Source organism: Amblyomma maculatum, chromosome 3, assembly GCF_055883805.1.
Source record: "Amblyomma maculatum isolate TAMU_Amacu chromosome 3, ASM5588380v1, whole genome shotgun sequence".
Classification (NCBI taxonomy): Eukaryota; Metazoa; Arthropoda; class Arachnida; order Ixodida; family Ixodidae; genus Amblyomma; species Amblyomma maculatum.
This window is the reverse complement of record NC_139346.1, coordinates 158,302,254-158,323,084: the sequence shown is the minus strand read 5'-3', so window position 1 is coordinate 158,323,084 and position 20,831 is coordinate 158,302,254. Positions and strand designations below refer to the sequence as shown.

Sequence of the window (20,831 nt, the reverse complement as noted above, 5' to 3'; positions counted from 1 at the left end):
ACTGCTTCGCTACCCACAAAAAAGGTGATGCACAGCTTCGTGGCTCATAGGCCAGGTCAAGAAGAAACTTGGACGCTCGAACACAATGCAAAAACTTTTGATTTTGAAAAATTCATAGATGGACCGTGTGATTTAAGCAGCAGAGTACGCATTAGCACTTGACACATCATGTACACATGCCCTCTACATGTACAGCACCATGAGTGGGAGCTCAGCAATTTATTTTTGATTCTCTAATCAAAAATAAATTGCTATGCTTGTTCTCTGATATGCTCGTTCCCCGAGAAACCAAGCCGACACTGGAGGTGCACCACGGCCACAAACACCTGACAGCGAAAGGGTTAAATCCTGATTCGGTGCGAAGACACTGTTTTGCCTTTCTACCTACAATATAAAGAAAAAACAGTAACAAATGAAATTACAGATGTGAACTGAAACTGCACGTAAAAATATTTATGCAGAGTATTATGTAGGAGAGCCATTAGAAAACATCCCCAAGATTGAGCTGAACAGGCCTCAGTGATGAAGTTACTGAAGTGCCAAGATGCGGTAGGCACAGGCATCGTTTGCTGGAAGCCCAGTGCAGTAAACTACAACTCCACGTAGGTGTTCCTTATTTTTGAGCTTTTATGCCAGATTTCCAGACAAATCAAATAAAAACCGAAGCACAGCATGCAAGCTGATCGGTACTCAAGTGGTCAGAATTTGACCCACAATAAATTGGCCCAGATCGAAGCATGCTCATAGGTTGGACAATACAGCCTGTCAGCATTGCACATTGGACCAGTAAGAGGAAAGCTTCGGCATTACACTTTCCCTGTCCACTGCTATGTTTATTTTGCCAGCCACACACACTCATGGGCCCACAAATGGTCTTGAAGTAAACCGACAATGGCAAAAAGGGAACACACAAAACAAAGCACTGAACAAGAAGAGGAGCTTTCAGATCGTCACTGAGAAGCACCCTGAATGTGGCTTACCATGCTGTGGTGCATGCTAGCATGCTGCAGATGATGCTAAATACAAAGTAAATTTGGTTTTAAGTGCAATATGCAAAAAGTCAACATTCTGCAGGTTTCAACAATTGATCTTAGCATAGGCTCATGAGAGGTGCATAGTGTGAAAGCTAATACCGCTGTCATACTGGCGTTTCGAAGGCCCTCGAACCGACTGTCTATTGACTCAAAGGTCTTCGAAAGCTGCCACACGGCGTTTTCAATGGTCATTGAGTCGATGGTCTATCGAGTCAACAGTACAGTTCAGAACTCTATCGAGATCTCGAAGGCCTTCAAACGTCACGCAAGGTTGCTAGCGTTGACCTAAGGAGCGTCATGACCACACGTGCACAGCGCGTTTACGATACAAAAATGTGAACAAGAGTTATTATTTTATATCTTTAATTTACGCGATAAAATATTAATATCCATAATAATTTTAAAATAGTGTTACGAAGCGGCGCTCGTTGGTGCATTATTTATGTACTTTCTACCACTGTAACATGCGCTGCCGAGAAAAGCAAACACAATGAAAAGCACAGCCGTATGAACGTCAATGCGTTAGAAAAACAATAACAAAGCTGTTCTTGAATAACAACTAAACACCTGCAGTTACTAAAAAAAAAAAAAGTAACAGTTATGTTTTATTTTTCATTTATAGAGAGATTTTAGTTCTTTAAGCAAAACCGAAAGCAACGATAGTGGTGCCACAAAAGTTTGGCGCCAAACACCAGAACTATTTTAACAGCCTTCGAGTTTTGCTGTGTAGCAGCGACACAACTCCTTCGAGTTCGATCGCGATTGAAAATCTCGAAGGCTATCAACTCAATTGCCTTTGAAAATGACCGTGTGACTGGGGTATAAGACTGTTAATGTTACAGGATACATACATAAAAACATTTTGCAGGAAGAACTTTCTTGCAACAGCACATTATACTGATGAACAGCCTCAAATTTTATCAGGGTGTCTAGCAAACCACTATTTTCAAAATCCCCGACTTTTCCAGGTTTTCCTTGATTATTTCAGTTCAAATTCCCCGATGAGAGAAGAGGCTCAAAAATGTAGCTGCTGATGATAATGAGCATAGATCAATAATTCACAACAAAAAGCTATTTATTAATCATAATCTGCAATTTACAATAGTGAAATGGCTACCTGTCATTAGTGTTAATGGCCATTAAGAATGCCAAAAGTGTACTGAAAATTAAAGACGCACTGATGCTGGCCTCAGAGCACGCAAGCTGCCCACCCCGCAAACAGCAGAGCCGATCCAATCCAATATGGCAGCACATTTCTCCAATCACTTTCGCGCTGGCTGCTGCTGGCGTAGTTATTCCTGCTTTTTGTCGTGTACTACTCTCACGCAGCGCTTCCGCATATTTTATTGAGTACCCACCTCACGTGCGTGCTGGTCCTTCTATTGTGGCAGCTCAGCCATTCACTGGCATCAAAGTAATATATCGCGCCTTCTTTGTGGCGTGGCTGCGCTGGCGAGAACGCAGAAAAAAACAAAAAACAAAAACGGCTGTGCGCTGGAGAGATAGCACACACACAAAAAAAAAAATGGCGGCACGATGGCGAGACAGTCCACACACACACACACAAAAAAAGTACATGAATACCATAGTTGCTGTGCGCCAGCCTAAAATGAAATTGCACTGCAGAATATCGAGCCATTATCCCTGACTTGGCGAAGTTTTCCCTGACATTTCCCTGATTTTTCTCAGTGCATAAAATTTCACCGACAATTTCCTGTTTTGCTGGTTGCTAGACACCCTGTTTATGCTATGCAGTTCAACTGAAGTTGGACATGTTCCAATGAGCAAATAACTAAGAAATGAAGCTGGCATGAAATTTACACTCGCTAGAATTTTGCTATATAACGCCTGTTGTATATACTTGTCTAAAAGCAACCCGAGTGTAAGAGCCACACTCCAAACTTAAAGAAAAAAAAAAAAAAAAGAAAACATCCAAAAACTATTTCACCTGTGCAGAATTTCAGGCAGATGGTTAATTTGCTCATAGCTACAGACTATAATTGCCTGCACGAATGGTACGACCATAAATGCATTGCCCCGTGCAGCTAACTAGTCTAATTCAGTTGGCGTTCGTGGCAGAAACCTTATTTGGTGACAAACACAGAATCAGGTGCCTCCACACGTGCAGCGCGTTTCGTTACAGAAATGCATAACCTGCCCCACTGGGCGGCAGCAGATTACACGTAATAATGCTTCGTTCGTCCAGTGTTACTCGGCCTAATGTGCTTCGCTTCGATGCAGCTGGAAAGTGCTTAGTGCTTAGTCACAGTTAATTATAGAATGCCTAGCCTTGCTAGCAGTTAACCATTGGACGACAGCCTCTTAAAAGATCCTATACTCATATCTGCAAAGCTTTAACAGCAACACACATGGTAAAGCAGCGCAGGCAAAGGCCGCTTCCAAACTGAACCGCACACTGCACACATGGTGCACTGGTCCAGGGCATCGGCCAAGCCGTCACAAGTGCCAGATCTAAGGGGGACCCTAAGAATTCAGGGGATACATGATCTGTAAAAAACATTATGGGGGACACTTAAGCTCCACCTTTAAGGATAGGACACAATAGCACAGGCTACCAGCCCACACATACCAGCCCGCACATACCAGCCCGCTCTAACCAAGCCGTATGAACATGCCTGTGTGGCCTATGGGTAATGTCAATGAAACAGTTCTAGCAAGCGGAGAGAACGGCCCTTTATTGCAATTTCAAAAGCATAAACTCAATGACTGCATATTCTAGAAAGCAGGCTTCCTTCTGTTCTACATGAAACAAGTCTCAGACATCAACTGCTTGTCCCTAGAGGAAAAAGGTTCAGTTGTACCAAAATGCTTTTAAGTTTTTAAATCATGTGAAATGAATTAAAATAAATTGATTCTTTTTTTTTTTATTTTTCAGACATTTATCTGCTTTCGAGGCTCATTTTCTGCACAAGTTTCACTGCTGAAATCCACCAGGAAGTATGTATATTCTACAAAAACTGTTTCACAATAACCATTGCCTCGGCATATCAGGAAAACTTTCAAACGATCGCCGCTTTTCTCCATTCTAGTTTTCCAACCAGATGGTTACATTGTAAAGCAGCTTTCTTCGTGATTATTATTATACTGCATCTATTCTGACCCCATTAGCTTCGCTGCACTACTGGAAACGTACTACAGCTCAAGACAATCATCGTTTTTCTTTCAAATTTGCTAGTTTTAAATTTATTTTTCGTATAAAATTTTCTTCTTGGTCTATACATGACTATGGAAACAGTATCAATAAAAAACTAAAACTGAAAACTTGTGTCTTGTAAGAAAAAAAGAACATTTACATGAAAACTGCCGACAATTATGTTACTTCCTAATGCGAAATTTGAGCGCAGCTCATCAGCTGTTTCAGCTTTTCGATAGATTGAGGCAAATAATTTGAGAGAGACATGTATGTACTATAGTTACAGACAACGCTTAGGCAGGCAGTTCGCAGTGGCGAACGGGGGTGGCTGTGCATTTCGGCTCGGGTGGTGCACATATCGAGATCCGTCGCCACCGATCCGGCGCAATGATTGCCGCCACACAGGGTAGCATTAGAGGAGGAGCGAAGAGAGCAATTAAGTTATCGGGAGGCACCGCGTGGACCCATAGGAAAGTTGCGCGGCGAAGAGATAGCAGTGACTGACTGATGCCGCTGACGCCGCTAGCGAGTCAAGTCAATGTGACTCTACGTTTCGGCTTGGGATGCACATACCATGATCCATTGATGCAGAGCCGGCACTTCGGCAACCGGAGAACACCGTTGCCGCCACGCAAAAAGAGGAAGGGGAGCTGGTTACGAGGGACAACTGTGACGACGACGCGAAACGCAGGAATAGACGCCAAAGAGCTGCGCTCTAAAACACCTTGCCAGCAGTATGCCAGAAGAAATGCAACCAATGCTGGACCACCTTCCTGCCACATTTAAACTCTGCGAGGTTTCATAAAAATCAAGGAAGAAATACGTCGTAGAAAAAAAGCGTTCTCTAGATATAACTGTGAAATTTTGTAAAAGTAATCTTATTATTTCCAGTACGCTCAAAAAGATTATCACTTTACTGAAAGCTGTGTCCCACCTCAAGAGCGGTACTTCCTCCATGTCATGTGCAACCAATGAGTATAACTATTTTCCAATGGTCAAACGGCTACAAAAGATAGTATTTTAATAAGTTCTGTTCTTTGGATGTGGACGTTCAATCCATCTTGTGAGCACATCAGGAATTAGCTGTTAGTTAGCGTCCTGTTCATCTAGAAAGCAGAACGCATAACAGGAACAAATAAAGTTGATAAACAAAAAGCAGACACCAGCATAGGCACAAAGTGCGTAGGCACGCCACAGCTTTGTGACGGCACAGGACAATGGTGCTATTAACTACATATCAAAACAGGACTGTTGTTCCACATGAACTGTTGGATACTCCTTCCAAGGAAGTACACATCCGCGCCTCTGAGACCATGGCAGTCAAAACAATGACGAGTGAAAGTAGCATTGTGAAGTGCTTTTGCTTACCATACCTTGGCACTTCAATAATTCTGGCAACTTTGGGATTCATGCACCTGTGCAGATGCACAGCTTTTCATGTGGTTAGCGGCATCCGAACAATCTGAAGAAATCTGTTAGTTATTCCGAATGACAGCTCGATGAACGGAGTAGCACAGCGCAGGAATGCAAACTTCATTTTGCGACTTAAGCACCAGGCGCTGTCGCCAATGGGAGAAGACAGTCAACTAAAATCTAAGAAAGAAAACTCTCTGTGAAGAGATATTACTGTGCACTCAATGCATTATGCCATTTTTGACACTGCTGGAAAGAAAATGCAGAGAAACGAGGTTACGTTTCATAGTACCCATGATTCATATTCTGAATTACCCGACGCATTCAGAGCAGGTCGAGCGCACACGAAAAATGTGGCGTGTTTGCGCAGTATGTGTGCCATTCAACTGAGCAAAATTGCTACTCACTCAAAATAACATCTGCACAATTACTACTTAAAGTGTGGCAACGTTTCCTGTACTTTACAAAAAGCAGGACAGCTCTCTGGTAAGTGCATGGCTAGACTACTATGGACCTTTTTGTCCTCACTCATAGGCACTTATGCTCGCTTGTCAGTTTCTTAGAAATCATTTTTCAAATAACTTTTTTTTCTTTCCAAATTTCTCCAAAAAATTTGATAAAAGTAGAAATTACATGGCGAATGACGCTAAAAAAAGGAGAAGCCTGGCAACTGGCTATTTTTTTTTTTTTTCACATTTAACCAAGGCAGAAGACCCAACAGAAGTGCTGCCCCTTGCCCACCCACCCGTGAAAGGAGAGAGACCTAGAGCAACCAGTAACCAAAACATTTTACCTGGAGTATCTCCCGGCCTGAAAAACAAGGCCAAACCTGTGCGCAGCAGAACAGAGAGAGATTAGCCCACATGACCAGCCCTTGGTAAAGGCGCTTGCTCTTACCATCGGAGTCGCTGCTGTCATCGCTGCTCGAGTCAGAAGAAGCATCAGACCCATCATCGTCGTCGTCGTCATCATCATCGTCGTCATCGTCGTCGTCATCATCGGAGTCTTTGGCGGTGACTCCACGATGCGGTGGCTCCCTGGCCTCGCCTGCACCCGCCTTCCCGTCACCCTGCCCCTGAGCTCCTGCAGTCGCTATCTTTGGGGGGCTGGGCTCTTCATCCTCTGAAGGGAATAAGTAGGTGAATAAACAAACAAAGCACAAACAAAGCACCAAGAATAAACAGAACAATGAAGAGAAGAAAACAAAATGAAACAAAAGGAAGAGAATAGAAGGGAAAAAAGAACTGAGAAGAGAATCTTGGGCCCCTTCGATATGAGATCCATATTATGATCAGGCTCTGCAAGTTCTGCTTGAGTGCACATTTAACATAAGGTTATAGAAAGGTCAGGAAGATAGTGAGAGACCGGAAAGCGTGGCGTAATATGGTCCATAGGGTCACGAAGAGTCGGACACGACTGAACTGAATTGAACTGACAGAAAGCCAGCTAGAATTTTGTCACCATGTTTTCATTAGCAATGATCACTTGGTCATTGCATGCCTTAGTAACACAATGAGACAGGAATATTAGGCTCCTTATCAGCTTATGAAAAACAAACAAATCTTTCATTCCCACAGCATTTCAACATTGCATGTTGTGGCCTAGGTCAAATGAGACTTGGGGCTTGCAGCCTGTGGCAGAAGCTATCACCAAAAGAATTGAACCTGCTAAGCCTCGGAAAAACGCTGTGCAAGTGTCTTGTGTGCCCCAAACAAAGACAGAGCCCCACCGCTGCTAAGGAATGCACGAAATCACACACGAGCAGAATTTTGTCCCCAACTGAGCACAGCCTTCGAACATGCATTTTCATCCAAATGCACCATGCACGAAGAGATGAACTGCGCCCGTTTCACAAAATGCGGCACCTGCTGTGGAGTGTACGAATATTTTTCCACCCGGAAAACTGGTTGAAAATAAATGCACGAGGGAACTGCACTTGTTGTCTGCATCCATAAGGCACCAACTGCACGACCAAACTGCAGCCACCTGTCGCTCACAACTGTAAACAGCATGACCTGCACGTGTGCACTAGAAGCTGGTGGTTTGTTTTCAACCAGGGGGGGGGGGGGGGGCAGAAAAGGAGAGGCACACAAGCGTGATGTGAACGTGTGTGAAAGGCAAACAGACACCGTGGACAACGCCATCCAACTTTGTTTCCAACGAAAATTAACGCGGTTCGGATTTATGTTGAATACATTTACTCCTGAGGAAAGCGGACTCAAAAATGAAACACTCTTTTTCAGGTCATGCAATGCAACCAAACATGACATCAAAACTGAAATGTACTGTGTGATGAATGTTTAAAAGTGATTGGGCGCATAGCCTAGCCTCAGGGATTGGCGTAAAGAAACGGTCTTGACATGACGGCAGCTTGCTTGTGAATAGTGGTGACCCCACCCCTAACTTTTTTTTTTCTCTTCTTTTGACCTTAAAAAGTGCAGTCTTAAGTGAAATTAGCCCGTTTGTCACAAGAATGTGGCACTCTGTCCGTGCTGCTCAACACAAATTTGTTCCCCCCTTTCCAAGGAATGCGCAATTTCATTAAAAAAAAAAAAAAAAAGAAGAAACTGGAGAGGAAGCATGGGCTGTGCATGTTTTTATAGCAGAAGTAACATGACAGCTAGCTTTGGTGCAAAAGTAAGAGGATGTGAGAAATGTTCGAGTGCACCGGCCAATGAAAACAAAATCTGTACACGGGAGAAAGCAAGTATCAATGGTTGCATACTGACCTCGCTCCTCGCTAACTGAAAACCAGCAGAAACAAGCGGTTTTTTAGAGTACAAAGCAAGTGACAAGCATGCAGGCAAAGCAAAGCACAGCTCTTTGCCTAATGCAAAGTCTAATTCATCTGACACCAATGCACAACAGAGCAAGACAAAAATGGAATGCCCAAGAAATGAAGTAAACAAGCCCAATCAGGCCACGAGGCATCGAGCCTGGCTATGAGTTTTCTTTGTGGCTCCCTACACACGGTGTTTTTGAAAAAGTGCCAACTATTGGTCCAGTTTTCACTTATTCTTAGCATAAAAAAAAAAAAAAGTAAGTTTGCATTTAAAGCTGCAACTACACAAGCTACACCTTTCCAACGAGTGAGGGAGAAGTTGAAACACCTCCGCTCTGGACAGCTAAAACACCAGTTCGGCTGTGGCTTCTACTGTGCTAGCACCAAGCGCAAAAAGTAGTCCAGTGAGCAATGTGACCACTTATTGGATAGCTTACAGACAGGAAAGGGCTATAATGGGGCATAAATCTGAGCCCATCTTATTTGCTGCAACTTTTTGGTGCAAGAGATGAAGCTCTGATGAGCACGGTGACACCCTCTTCATTTTATTCACATACCATTTAGAGCTGATCACTGAACCGCAGAAAAGGCTTACCGAAAATCTAGTGTGAAAGACACACCACTTCTGAGCTAAAAAAAAAAAAACCTTATTGGTCATCAACGAGCTAACTTCCCATCTGCTCTGGCCCAGAACTCTGAGCACATAAGAGCAAGTAAGCAGCTGCGCGAAGAATGCAAGCACACCGTAGCGATTCATTAAACATTGGTGGCCATTTCATTCGCAACACTCTACTCTGCAAAACATGAGATGCCACAGCAACAGTGTGGTCCTTATTTTGCCACCACAGTGAAGCGAGACTGACACGTTGGCATCGTAAGGCAGAAAACCAGAGCGAGCACTTACTCGCAGTAAGTTAGGGTGAGTATGCCTGGTGCTTTTGTAGTGGCAGGAGAAATGCCACTCAAATGCTATGAACCTACTGCCTACTCAATGTACGTTTTAAAGCCAGTACACTCTCGGCTCGTCACCCAGTGTAATGTGACATCCATTCACACTCTTTCCCCTCGTGTGACTTATCACCTCCCTCGCTTTTTCGTTTTTCCTCTCACTCTCTCTTTCTGTCTGCAGATACAATTTTCTTTTCCTTCTGCTCATCATAAAGACTTCCCTACACGACTGCCACAGGCAGAAAAAAAAAAAAAAAAAAACTTGCGAAAAACTGCATCACTGAATTAGAAAATAAGAGAAAGAGGAGAACAACAACTGTCTCTTTGGTGCTTCTTAAAGTCCTAGCATCAACAAAGCCATTAATTTCAAGTTCCACTCACCAATGTCAGTGAGGCGCTCGTCCTCAATCATGAGCGAGATCTCTGGCAGGTCGGAGCGGTCGTCGATGGAAGACGTCCTCGCGAGAGGACTACGGCTGCGGTCTCGGCCGGTGGGCTTGGAAACCTCCGCCGCAGCTACTGCAGTCGCTGGTGGGAAGAGGCCAGAGCCATGCCAGTGAGTGGAACGCAGTAGCCACAAGAAGCACGTGAAGCCATCTCGTGTGGTCTCATGCCACCTAAAATATACTCCTTTTAATTAACGCCAAAACTGCCAAAACGTTCGACAGCACAAGCTTTTAAAGGAGGTCATTCACAGAACCCGACTGCTTGCACACAACTGGAGATACAGGAGGCAGAAGATAGTGATAATTTCTTTCAAAACCGCATTTTGGAAACAAGCTACTACTATGACACATTTTGCTATGCACAGCATTGACCGAGGTACATTCTCCCGGAGGCATGAAAAGGCAATGAAGCTCTGCTCTCCGCTTATCAGCACTCTTCGCACTTGTCACCCCCCTGCTGGGTAAGCGCAGCCTCCTGAACCCCGGAAAGGGGCCAAAAAAGCTAATGAGGTCCTCGGGCAAATATGAGCCAGAGTGAAAGCACTCACAAGCTGCGTAATACATGCAAGATGAGCAAGCACGATTGCTATCAGATTCAGCACAACAGACCAAAAAAACAGCAGGGCAATGAAAAAAAAAGACAACCGGCAGGAAGCCAAACGATGCACAGAAAATGAAGGATACTCACAGCGAATGACTGATTCTGCTTTTCTTTGCTCTCGGTCCCTCTCCCGCTGAGCAGCAGATTGCCCTGCTATAAGAAGCCGTTCTTTGCGCCATTCTCGTTGCAGGCGTTCTCTGGTGATGCGAGAATAAAATGGAAAAGAAAAAAACTTATAATGAAGAACTGAGCACCAATCGAGCAGGTTCATCATAGTCACAGAAGCGAGAGGTCTGGCACAAAGTCATGCGCCCGTACATGCAGAAATAATGGTGAAGTAGCTGACTGTGCTCTGTTAGTACATCAAGAAAAGTGAGGCTAGAGGTTTTGATGCCATGACATGGTGCCTAGTGTCCTGAGGCTGCACGTAGCCCTAGATTTCTCAATGTGCGCCAACATAACACAATATGCGGGTGTTACCACACTTTGCTTCCAGGAGACATACTGCCACCAGGCAGAAGACTGGACCTGGCGCAGCAGCCTTTGCCAAAGGTACAGCACAGCAGCAATGCGTCAGTTTTGAGGCCTGTTCTCACTAAGAATAAACACATAAATGTGACTGCACATAAATGTGACAAGAAGCACGTGAAGCCATCTCGTGTGGTCTCATGCCACCTAAAATATACTCCTTTTAATTAACGCACAGAGAAAACTGCCAAAACGTTCGACAGCACAAGCTTTTAAAGGAGGTCATTCAGGTGCAGGACAGTGCAAACACCTTCATTACTCAATGTGAAAATATATGGTCTGTTCCTTTCTTTGAGACAAAGCAGCAGATCAAGCATCAATTTTCCTATTGCCGCTAACAGAATTTGAGTAAACAAACATTTACATATTTTCTTGTTACACTTGACACTGCAGCACCACATGTGAATGCAACAAGGAAGTAAAAAAAAAATGAGTTGAAACCAACTGGGCAGCCGTTAAAGAGGAACCGCAGCTTGGAAATGGAGACTTACTGCTCTCGCTCTTCCCGCTCCCGCTGCTCTCTCTCCCTCTGCTCACGGGCTTCCTTGGCCTCCCGGATCTTCTCCCGAGCGTCCCGTACCTCGGTGCGGCTGGCCTCTTTCACCTCCCTCGGCACACTGCGGCCCACGTCCCGGGGTGGAGCAGGGGGAGGGGGAGGCGCTCGCACCTGCACCCCACCAGGGCACAACCAAATGAATATGCTACGCCTATCCACACACAAGACGAAAAAAAAAGTAAACAAGGCACACGTCACTTAGTCAGCACACGAAGAACTATAAACAGGAAAAAACAATAATGTACATTACCAGGTGCAGAGTGACTATAAATTTAACACTCTGACAGCCACCACTGCTGTACATCTATGGTGGTGATTAAGTGTTTGAACGTCACACTGAAAGTAACTGCCTATACTGTAAGCTTAACCGTCTTGTAAGCACAACGGAGGTTTCTTCGTCCAAGAGGCATAAAAAGACAAGAGAAAAAAACAAAAAAAAAACAAATCGGCTATCGGGTCGTGTTTTCTCAAGAAAATATAGACTGTAAACAAGTAAATTCATTGGGTTTTACAGCACATAGCAGGGCGAGGACAAAGCATGGACGAACAAGTAGGACAAGTAAGCGCTGAGCTGCAACTTTATTTTGGTAATCCGAGAACCGCATCATATATACTTGCAGAAAAAACGGCCACGAGAGGGACAAAAATTGACATATGTGGCGCGGCACATACAAAAGCACAGTGTCGTGTGGAACAAACCACAATAAGTTCATATATCAATAAATCGATGAGCCTAGCCCCCGATTAACAGAAAATTCAACATGAAGTGAAAGTAACATGACGTAAGTCCTAAATATAATAAGCCAGTGGCAAATACTGTATGTATGAATCGACAAAATTTCCAGTTCTTAACGAGCTTAACTGGCCAAAAACAAGTCAAAGCACATTCTTTTTTTCTTTTATAAGAACATTTTTAAAACTGCAGGTAAATACATGAGATAGTCAAGAAATGAGTGAAATATGATTGAACGGAAAGTGATGCAAATGTTCAATTAAAAGTGAAGGACAATGAGTAACACAGAAAAAAACAAAAACAAATAATAATTCAAACAATGCGGCTGACATGGGTATGTCGGCTAAAAGAGAATGATAAAAACGGGATACAGGAGGTCTAAGTGCGAAAAGTTAGAATCTAAAAGAGTGAAAAAACGAGACAGGAATAAATTGAAAAAAAAAAAAAAAAAATATATATATATATATATATATATATATATATATATATATATATATATATTATATATATATATAAAAATAAATAAATAAAATATATAAAATGACGATATGTAAGGAGTGCCAACAAAATTAGGCAAAACCAGAAATGAATGCAAACTCTTTGCTTGAAAGAGAAACAGAGGCTGTGCTGACGCATTCGTCCTTGAGCTTCGCAATCAGGGCGGCTTCCACTACAGTCGAACCCGGTTATATCGAACCCGGATATATCGAATTTTGGTTATATCGAACTCACGGAATATCCCCTTGAAAATCCCATGTAAAATTATAGGAAAGCCGCGTCATATATCGAACTCAATTTCGCCGGTCGTTCGATATATCGAACTCCGCACCACGCACTGAAAAGTGTGCCTTCCCCAAAGACTATCGCATCACCCTTGGCCGTTTTCCGCGTGGGGTTTTCAAAGCCACGCGCGGAAGGAATGAGAGGGGACAGTGCTGGACAGCGCCGCGCCCATTCCCCAAAGGAGCGCGCATCTGCAGTTATCGTTTCCCGCGCCAACACATGACGTTTGCAAGCCATGTGCGTGGGTGTGCCCATTCTTTTGCGGAGCTCTCTCCTTCAGCACGTGCTACGCATGCCCCAAGCCAGCTCAGCCCGTTTTCAGACAGACGTGGAACGCTTTCTCCAGCGTGTGTGGCGAACCCTCTGCGCGCGGTGGCGGCTTACGTGGCTATGGCGCCTGCGGACGTTATTTTTATCATTGTGCTGTACGGGCGACGTAGCGTAAGATATGGCGGCTGTAGACGTTAAAAAGCGGCAGACTTTACTTTTTTTTTTTTTTTTTTTAGCGGGAGCCGTTTATCTTTGCATGTATGAATCAACGGAAGCACGCTGTCAGCTGCTGCGATCATGACGCCCGCCCCAAGCGCAGATTTATGCCCCAAGCCCAGCGTGATAAATCGAACCAGGCTTGTGCAATCAAGCCATCACGGGCACTCTGCCAAGTTCGCTCCCCACCACCGGAGGAGCTATAAAAAGATAAACCCGCCCTGACGTTATCGCTGCCCAACATCTTGGCACGCTGCCCAACATCTTGGCACGCTGCCAAGAAATGAGCTGTGGATGCGACGGACCGAAACGGAGTGACGCGCGCCATCGACATGCAAGCGAAAACGCTCGCGATTTTCCGCCGCAGCTTGTTTTGAGCTGCCGCGGTGGCTTGAGTGGCGAGAGGGACGCAGTTCCAACAAGTTTGAAATCTTTCACTCTGTCGCTGCCGCTCGCCACTGAGATTGCTCAATCGCTTGCATGTAAGCGAGCTGGCTATAACGCTTTTTTTTTTAAATTCTCGGGTACAAAAGTGGAGGGTGGGTTCATTATGCAAGTGGGTTGATTACGCGACAAATTTGGTATCGTTTTTCCGCATAGTAAGTGCCGTCACAAGCCGATTTCTGTATATCGAATTATCGATATATCGAACTATTTCGCGATCCCCTTCGAGTTCGATATATCCGGGTTCGACTGTATTTCACGTGTAAGTTTATTAAGGCATCTTTTCAGAATGGCCGTCTGTTCAAAAACCGGGAAACATTTTCCACTGCTGTCGCATTTGCGACAATGAATTCACAGTTTTCTGGACGATGAACCCGAAAGGTCATTGCTAAGCTCTATTAATCCTTTATTGATACATCCGCCGGTTTGGCTGATGTACACCTTGCCACAAGATAGCGGAATAGAGTATGTATACGCTATGTTCTGTGCATGCTACGACGGCATTCTTGTGCATTGAGGTACAGTCTGTGTTTCTCTTTGTTGTTTTGTTTACCGTGCGACAAAGTCCAGACAGGCCATGTGTGAACACCTGCCTTACTGACAATCTTCTTAAGGTTATGAGAAACCTTGTGCATATATGGAATAAGTGTTGCCTTGTTTCAATGTTGGACTTTAGCTGAGGCACCTGTCTCTGTTCCTTTGGAATTTTTTAAACATTTTTCCAGCGACAGGAGAAAGAACTTCCTGCAGGTATCCCAACTACGTTAGCCTGCACACTTGGGCTGAAAAGCTATCCTGAAGTTTGTAATCACATGACTTCGTCAAGACATTATTTAAACTAAATTGAACCATATCCCTTTTTACTAACTGAGTGAGCAGAACCATATGCTAAAATAGGTTTCTCGTTTCTCGCTCCTGGGCTCGAATGCCCAGCACACATGATTAAGGTGTGAAAAAAAGTCTTAGCTTGAGAAAGCATATAGAATTATTGTCTGGCACTTTGTGAGTCAATTTGAGTGGTGCCAATGTTGTCCTTTCACTTGTTTTTGGCCAATTAAGCTTGTTAAGAACTGAGAATTTTGTCGCTTCTTTCACACAATGCTTGCCACTGGCTTATTATTTTGCTTATGCTACTTTATGTTACTTCCAACTCACGTTGCTTTTTCTGTTATATTCGTGGGCTAGGCTTATCAATTTCGACACATGAACTTATTGTGGTTTGTTCCACTTGATGCTTTACTTTTGTATGCGCTGGCTTTTTTCGCCATATGTTTCGACTTTTTGTCCCGCTTGTGGACATTTTTTTCTGCAGGTATATATGGTGTGGTTTGCGGATTACCAAAGTAAAGTTACCGTTCAGCGCTTGTTTGTCCTACTTGTTACCCTGTGCTTCGTCCTTGTCCTGCTACGTCATGCAAAACTGATAAAAAACCAACTAGCCTGGCAGTTTGTCCTCTTTAAGTGAATTCAATCCCAGTTCAGGATAAAAATTGAATTACAAGCTATGTGAAACAAAAATGACCTGCATTATGCATAATTTACTGCTGGTTGTAGTGCTCCACTAAATTAGCACAAGTGTGACAGAATTCCCCCCCCCCCCCCATTTAGGAAACTGTTAAGCAATCTAATGGAAAGAAAAATGGTGTCAAGCAAGTCCCTATTTTTAAAATCTCTGACTGACTTTTCCCCCGATTATTTCCGTCCAAATAAATGGTGTCTTCTCATTGAAGCATACTTTGCAAGCGTGAGCAATCTGAACACACGTATTAGTCAACTGCAACAGAAACTTGTCCAAATGTGATAAAATAAAGCTAAGTATAGATACTTGACACAGCACATACACACAGTGACCAAGCTTTACAAACAAGAAACCATATAGCCACAATTATGACCAGATGTGGCGTAAAAGAAAGAACACAAAAGCACAATAACTAACGTTGGACAGAATGGACCCTACAACTCCCCAACGCTAGAATTAGCTTTACAAACAAATTCAAACAGAGCAAATTACCTAACATGAACGAGTTTTACGACAGAGAAACAAGCTAAGGCATATTAATGTATGCTCCCCGAGTCACTTTCTTTCTACCCAAAACATTTCTTGCCTGCTGCTCTTTGCTGCTGCTACTGCCGCTGCTGCTGCCGCCTTCATTCCTCGCCAAGCGTGAAGAAGTTTCCGTCGACCGAGCGCCTTTCTCCTCTGCTCGGTAGGCCTGTCGATGCCGGCTTTCGTGCTCGCGGTTTTCACGACTTCGGTTGCTGCTACTTCTGCTGTGGCTCTCGGTGACGCCACGCCGGCTTTCTCGATGACCACCGCTCCGATCTCGGCTGCTTGGCTGGCGATCCTTGCCCCCCCGACTGTGTGAGGCTGCAAAACCACCCGCGGAACATTTCTCACTGTAGCTGCTATTGATTTCCTTCATAACACACACACATGCACGCATGCACGTATATATAAGTAAGAGCAAGGCACATTTCAACCATGGCAGTGGCCTTTTTTAGAAGCCTTCATAATGAGGAAGGCCAATCTTAGGGCCAAAACATATTCAGATAGTTTCATATGTGATCTCGCTTATACTCCTGTTTGACTCCTGTTTCCCTCTGCTATATATATTAAGCATGTAAACTATCTCATTATGCTCTTGAGACCAAACAACTTGTCCAAATATACTATTCAACAATGAAACATCAAGCGCGGCTGGGGTAAAAGTAGGCTTGGTGTGGAAGGAAGATCTTTAGCTGCTATTTTTTAGACTTGTGCTGTAACTGTGTTAGTATGGTGAAAGTCTGCATGGTCAAAGACATCATTTCCTGCCTCTTAAGCAGGTTTCAGAAAGGTGGGAGTCAGAGTGGGCACATTTCACTGTGACAGTCATTAGGAAAGTTAACAGATTCATGTCCATTTTATTTTTAACCCACGGCAAAGCACTTTTAAGCAACCCTCTGCAATTTTAACAGTTCTTACCCATCGCACAATAGTGGTGCCAGGGTTTTTTTTTTTTTTTCTTTGACAGTCCTGGCCAGCCGTTTCCCCAAGTATTTAATTTCTGGAGGTAATGGGGAGGGTTACAACAAAATTATAGATAGAGGAAACATTCCACTACTTAACAGCCATGCAACCCAACATAGTTTAGTTTAGGCTTGGCTTATGGGGAATTTAACATCTCAAAGCAGCTCAGGCTGTGAGGAAAGTCATAGTGGAGGGCTCTGGAAATTTCGATTAGCTGGGGAACTTTTTGCCTACGTCGAAAAGTGCCTGCCATGGATTTGATTTTGTGTCCTTTGGTTCAGACATAAGAAAAAGGTGTTTTCTCTACCTCTATTTATTTCCACAGAAACTCCCACGATAGGTTCAGCAATGCCTTCTGATTCCGCATGCAAAATTTTGAAACTGAGGAGCTGTCTTGTTGCAGTGCTGACTAAAAAAACAAAAATTTCCCATTTCGCAGTCTCATTTGGGGCAATTTTACAGGCAATCTTGCATTTGTGATGTCATGAGCTGCACGTCCATCACCATTTGTTCTGAGTTTACTAAAGGAAACAGGGTTGGAGCTTGCTTTGGTCACTACAGACAAATAATGATCACGGCTGCCACTTAGTCATGAGTTTAACCAGTCACTTCACCAGTTTAACCAGACAACTTGGGTATGAAAGGTTTTGTGACAGCATCTGCGACGTCATTTGCTTAAAACGGAGTTCCTTCTTCCTCGCTTTTGATTTTTTGCAACTGTTTTCCTTGTTATTTTGAAAAACTATCCACTGAAACCAAGAGTTTTGAGACAGAAAAGTTCAAGAAATATAAATCAATAACCAGCCCAAGGTGTTCAAAAATCCCTTGGAGTGCCCGTTTTAAAGGCTACATGCACTAGTAACAACTAAGGGCACAAAGTGCAATCGTCGTGTCTTTTGTTTTGTTATGGAAGCTACCGATAATTACAAATGACGAGGCCATTTTAGGAGTGTCAGGATGCACTTGCAACATTACCTGGCTCATAGTATAAATTATCACTGCGAAAAATATGTGCAGGAAAAAGGAATAGTTCTCTTTTAAGCCAACAGATGTCACCACTGGCATGCAACTGGCTCTCAATTGCGCTAAAATGTTTGCCTCATAGAACAAAGGATGTAGCACGTAGTCAGGGTGCCGCGAATACGAAAAATGTGTGCATGTGGTTCAAACAGTCCAATAAGGGCTGAACATCGTGTGAGAGCAAACTGAAGGAACCTCGGGTAAAAAGATCACCCCTTTCTTCACCTAAAGTAGAGTCTCTATAATGTTAAGCAAGGAACAAGAACAGCAGCATAGATTTGTACAAGCAGATGGCAACATGTGATAAGCTTGTCTGCCAGTTGAAATCGAGGATTGAGCAGGACACTGAAAAAATTTGGCACATACTAGTGCCAAATTCCTTTCCTTTCCATTACGTATCGAAAGGAGATTTAAACAATCCCTGCACCGAGTTCAGAGAAAAGCCCTGCTATATTTACTGGCACTTTTATAGAGACGAATGCAAGAATCATCAAGTGATGAAAAACCAAAGATTTTATCATTTTTACCGATGGATTTAAAGAGCCAAGAAATTAGTGGTTTATTTGACTTTCTTTTTTCAAGAATGGAAAAAATTTTTGCAGCTACAGTACAGACAGTTGAGGCAATAAAAGTTCGAGTTCGTTACGCACTGCCATGCTATGTCCTAGATATTTGTCCTCACCTTCATGCTATCAGAGGCCCTTGCTGAAGACACGCGTGATTGTGGTGCTTCATTTTGCTTACATAATGTCACGTGCCTCTGGCTAAGTCTGATGCCTCCTGTGCCTGTTCCGTAGGCTATGCCTTTTCTATCAGACAGTGCTCCCACATTCTCATAGCACATGCTATACAAGTGCTCAAACCAGCAGCAGAAAAGCCTGGTACCGCTGCCATCTTGCCATTACAGACTACTGCTTGAATTTACGAGTATCTCACAATGCGTGGAGCAGCAACGTATGGCCATGATAACCACGACCCCGTATCCCATGTAGTGGTATCGGTGAAGCATTGACAACCAGGAAAAAAATAATTAAAGAAACAAATAAGAAAAGACATCCTTACATTCATGCTTTCTGGAATGCCTCTCTCTCTTGCGGTCCCGCCGATCACGCTTGGGAACTACAATGGTTGCCTGTGGAGGCTGTATATTCAGCATGTCCTCTCCACCATCTTCTGTGTCATAGCTGTCACTGTGGAATATACGTACAAGCAATACATAAGCACAGCAAAACTTTGTTGCGGCAAACTGAAGGGGCATGCGATAGTTGTTCCATACGAGGAGCACACCAAAGCTATTCGCTGAAGTTGCCAAAGGATGCAAGATGCAAAATAAATGCTTGCTGGACTAGAAAAAGCATGCAAGAAACCATACAAACATGACAATAAAGATTGGCTTGGTTGTTTTTGCGGTTTAATGTTCCAAATCGACTCAGGCTACGAAAGATGCCGTAGTGGAGAGCTCTCGAAATTTCGACCACCTGTGGTTTCTCCCGACATTGCACAGCACATGGGCGCCTTGCTTTTCGCCTCCATCAAAAAGCGACCGCCGTGGCAAGGATTCGATCCCGCACCCTTGGGCACAGTAGTTGAGTGCCCTAACCACTGCATCACCGCAGCGAGGCCACAACAATAAAAAGTTTTTTGTGATGCCTCCATGCCTGGTTGCCATAGCAACTGTGATGCCAGTCACCTAGCTGGTTGCCACAGCAACCGTAACACCAGCTGTTGTCAAGTCACTGAAGCGGTGAGTGGAATGACAGCATGCACAACAGATACCTCTGTGGCAACTGGGGCGTAGCCAGAGGGGGTGTTTCAGTGTTAGAATGCCCCCCCCCCCCCCTCCCCCCCCCAAAAAAAATTTTTCTGACCACTGCATCCTCCATCTCTTCGTCATTTTTTCTGCAATTCTCTTTTTGACCGGCAGTGTAACATTTCTGGCTACGCTACTGGCAGCACACAGAGGAATACAGTGCAGTAGTAACATGGACGAGACAGACGCAAACACAGACACCAGTGTTTGCATCCATCTTTCTTTTCTGTGTTATTACTGTGCTGAATCTCTCCATATGATGAAACAACAAGCCAGCCACTATGTATTAAGCTTTGGAGAGGGCCCAGCCATGACAGGGCCTCCTCCCCTACTGATTCTTGCCTGCCATTTGCTTATACGGCATCACTTATGGACCTCCATGCGACGGCAGGTTTCTCGTCTCTCATTTCAAAATTGTGACGTAAAACATATGCGCCTTCAATTGTATGCCGTGAGGTAAAAACATTTAGCACTTTGCCAAACTCTGCGCCAGTCTCTCAATACTAAACCACCAAGCAAAACCGTCAAGCATAGTCTATGGATCTTGAAGATGTGGCCAAGCAACAAAAAAAACTGGAGAGAAAATGAGAGGCAGATGATGGCTTAAGCTGCTGGCAATGTGAGGTTTGAGGCTGACCGTAATTGAAAGCGTGTTAAACACGCTTCTCAACTAGAATGTCGTACCACTTTCGCATGACCACTGGTTTAAATATGCTTAAACCTGCCCAATTTTTTTTGTGTTGATTCCATTCGGACTATCCTCCCCATTTAACTCCAGACCAGGCGCTGCCATAATAATGAGTTGTCAGGACTGGCCATTCAGAGCAAGAGCTAGCAGCTAAAAGCTAACAAGAAAAATAATAAACAGTTTTTTTTTTTTTTAAATTTTTGGCAGCCTGTTTCCAGAGAAGCGCTACGGTGGTCGCTCCAATGAGTCACTGAGTGCCGGTCGTACCATAAAAGGTGTATCTAGATCAGCAAGCAGCCTCAGACATTCTCAAATCAAGTTCTCAGTGCTGGCTATCATTTTAGAAAGAACAAAAATATTCGCATTCCTGTTAGGCGTCATCACATCGTCAAGTG

The 20,831-nt window shown here is 43.9% G+C and overlaps 1 protein-coding gene across 6 annotated transcripts in view; it reads right to left on the bottom strand.

Moving 5' to 3' along the window:
• The window catches only part of Pitslre (cyclin dependent kinase 11B pitslre), a 44,840-nt gene that overhangs the window by 23,144 nt on the left and 865 nt on the right, over positions 1 to 20,831 (bottom strand). For 4 of the 6 annotated variants that reach the window (XM_084598377.1, XM_084598378.1, XM_084598380.1 and 1 more), the window contains exons 2-8: positions 19,001 to 19,128; positions 16,014 to 16,276; positions 11,398 to 11,573; positions 10,466 to 10,575; positions 9,713 to 9,859; positions 6,499 to 6,723; positions 6,395 to 6,430 (exon numbers count right to left, since the gene is read on the bottom strand). In XM_084598377.1, coding sequence (XP_084454503.1) covers positions 6,395 to 6,430; positions 6,499 to 6,723; positions 9,713 to 9,859; positions 10,466 to 10,575; positions 11,398 to 11,573; positions 16,014 to 16,276; positions 19,001 to 19,128 — 1,085 coding nt within the window. The remainder of the gene's footprint in view (positions 1 to 6,394; positions 6,431 to 6,498; positions 6,724 to 9,712; positions 9,860 to 10,465; positions 10,576 to 11,397; positions 11,574 to 16,013; positions 16,277 to 19,000; positions 19,129 to 20,831) is intronic. The other 2 variants (XM_084598379.1, XM_084598382.1) reach the window with 1 other exon arrangement.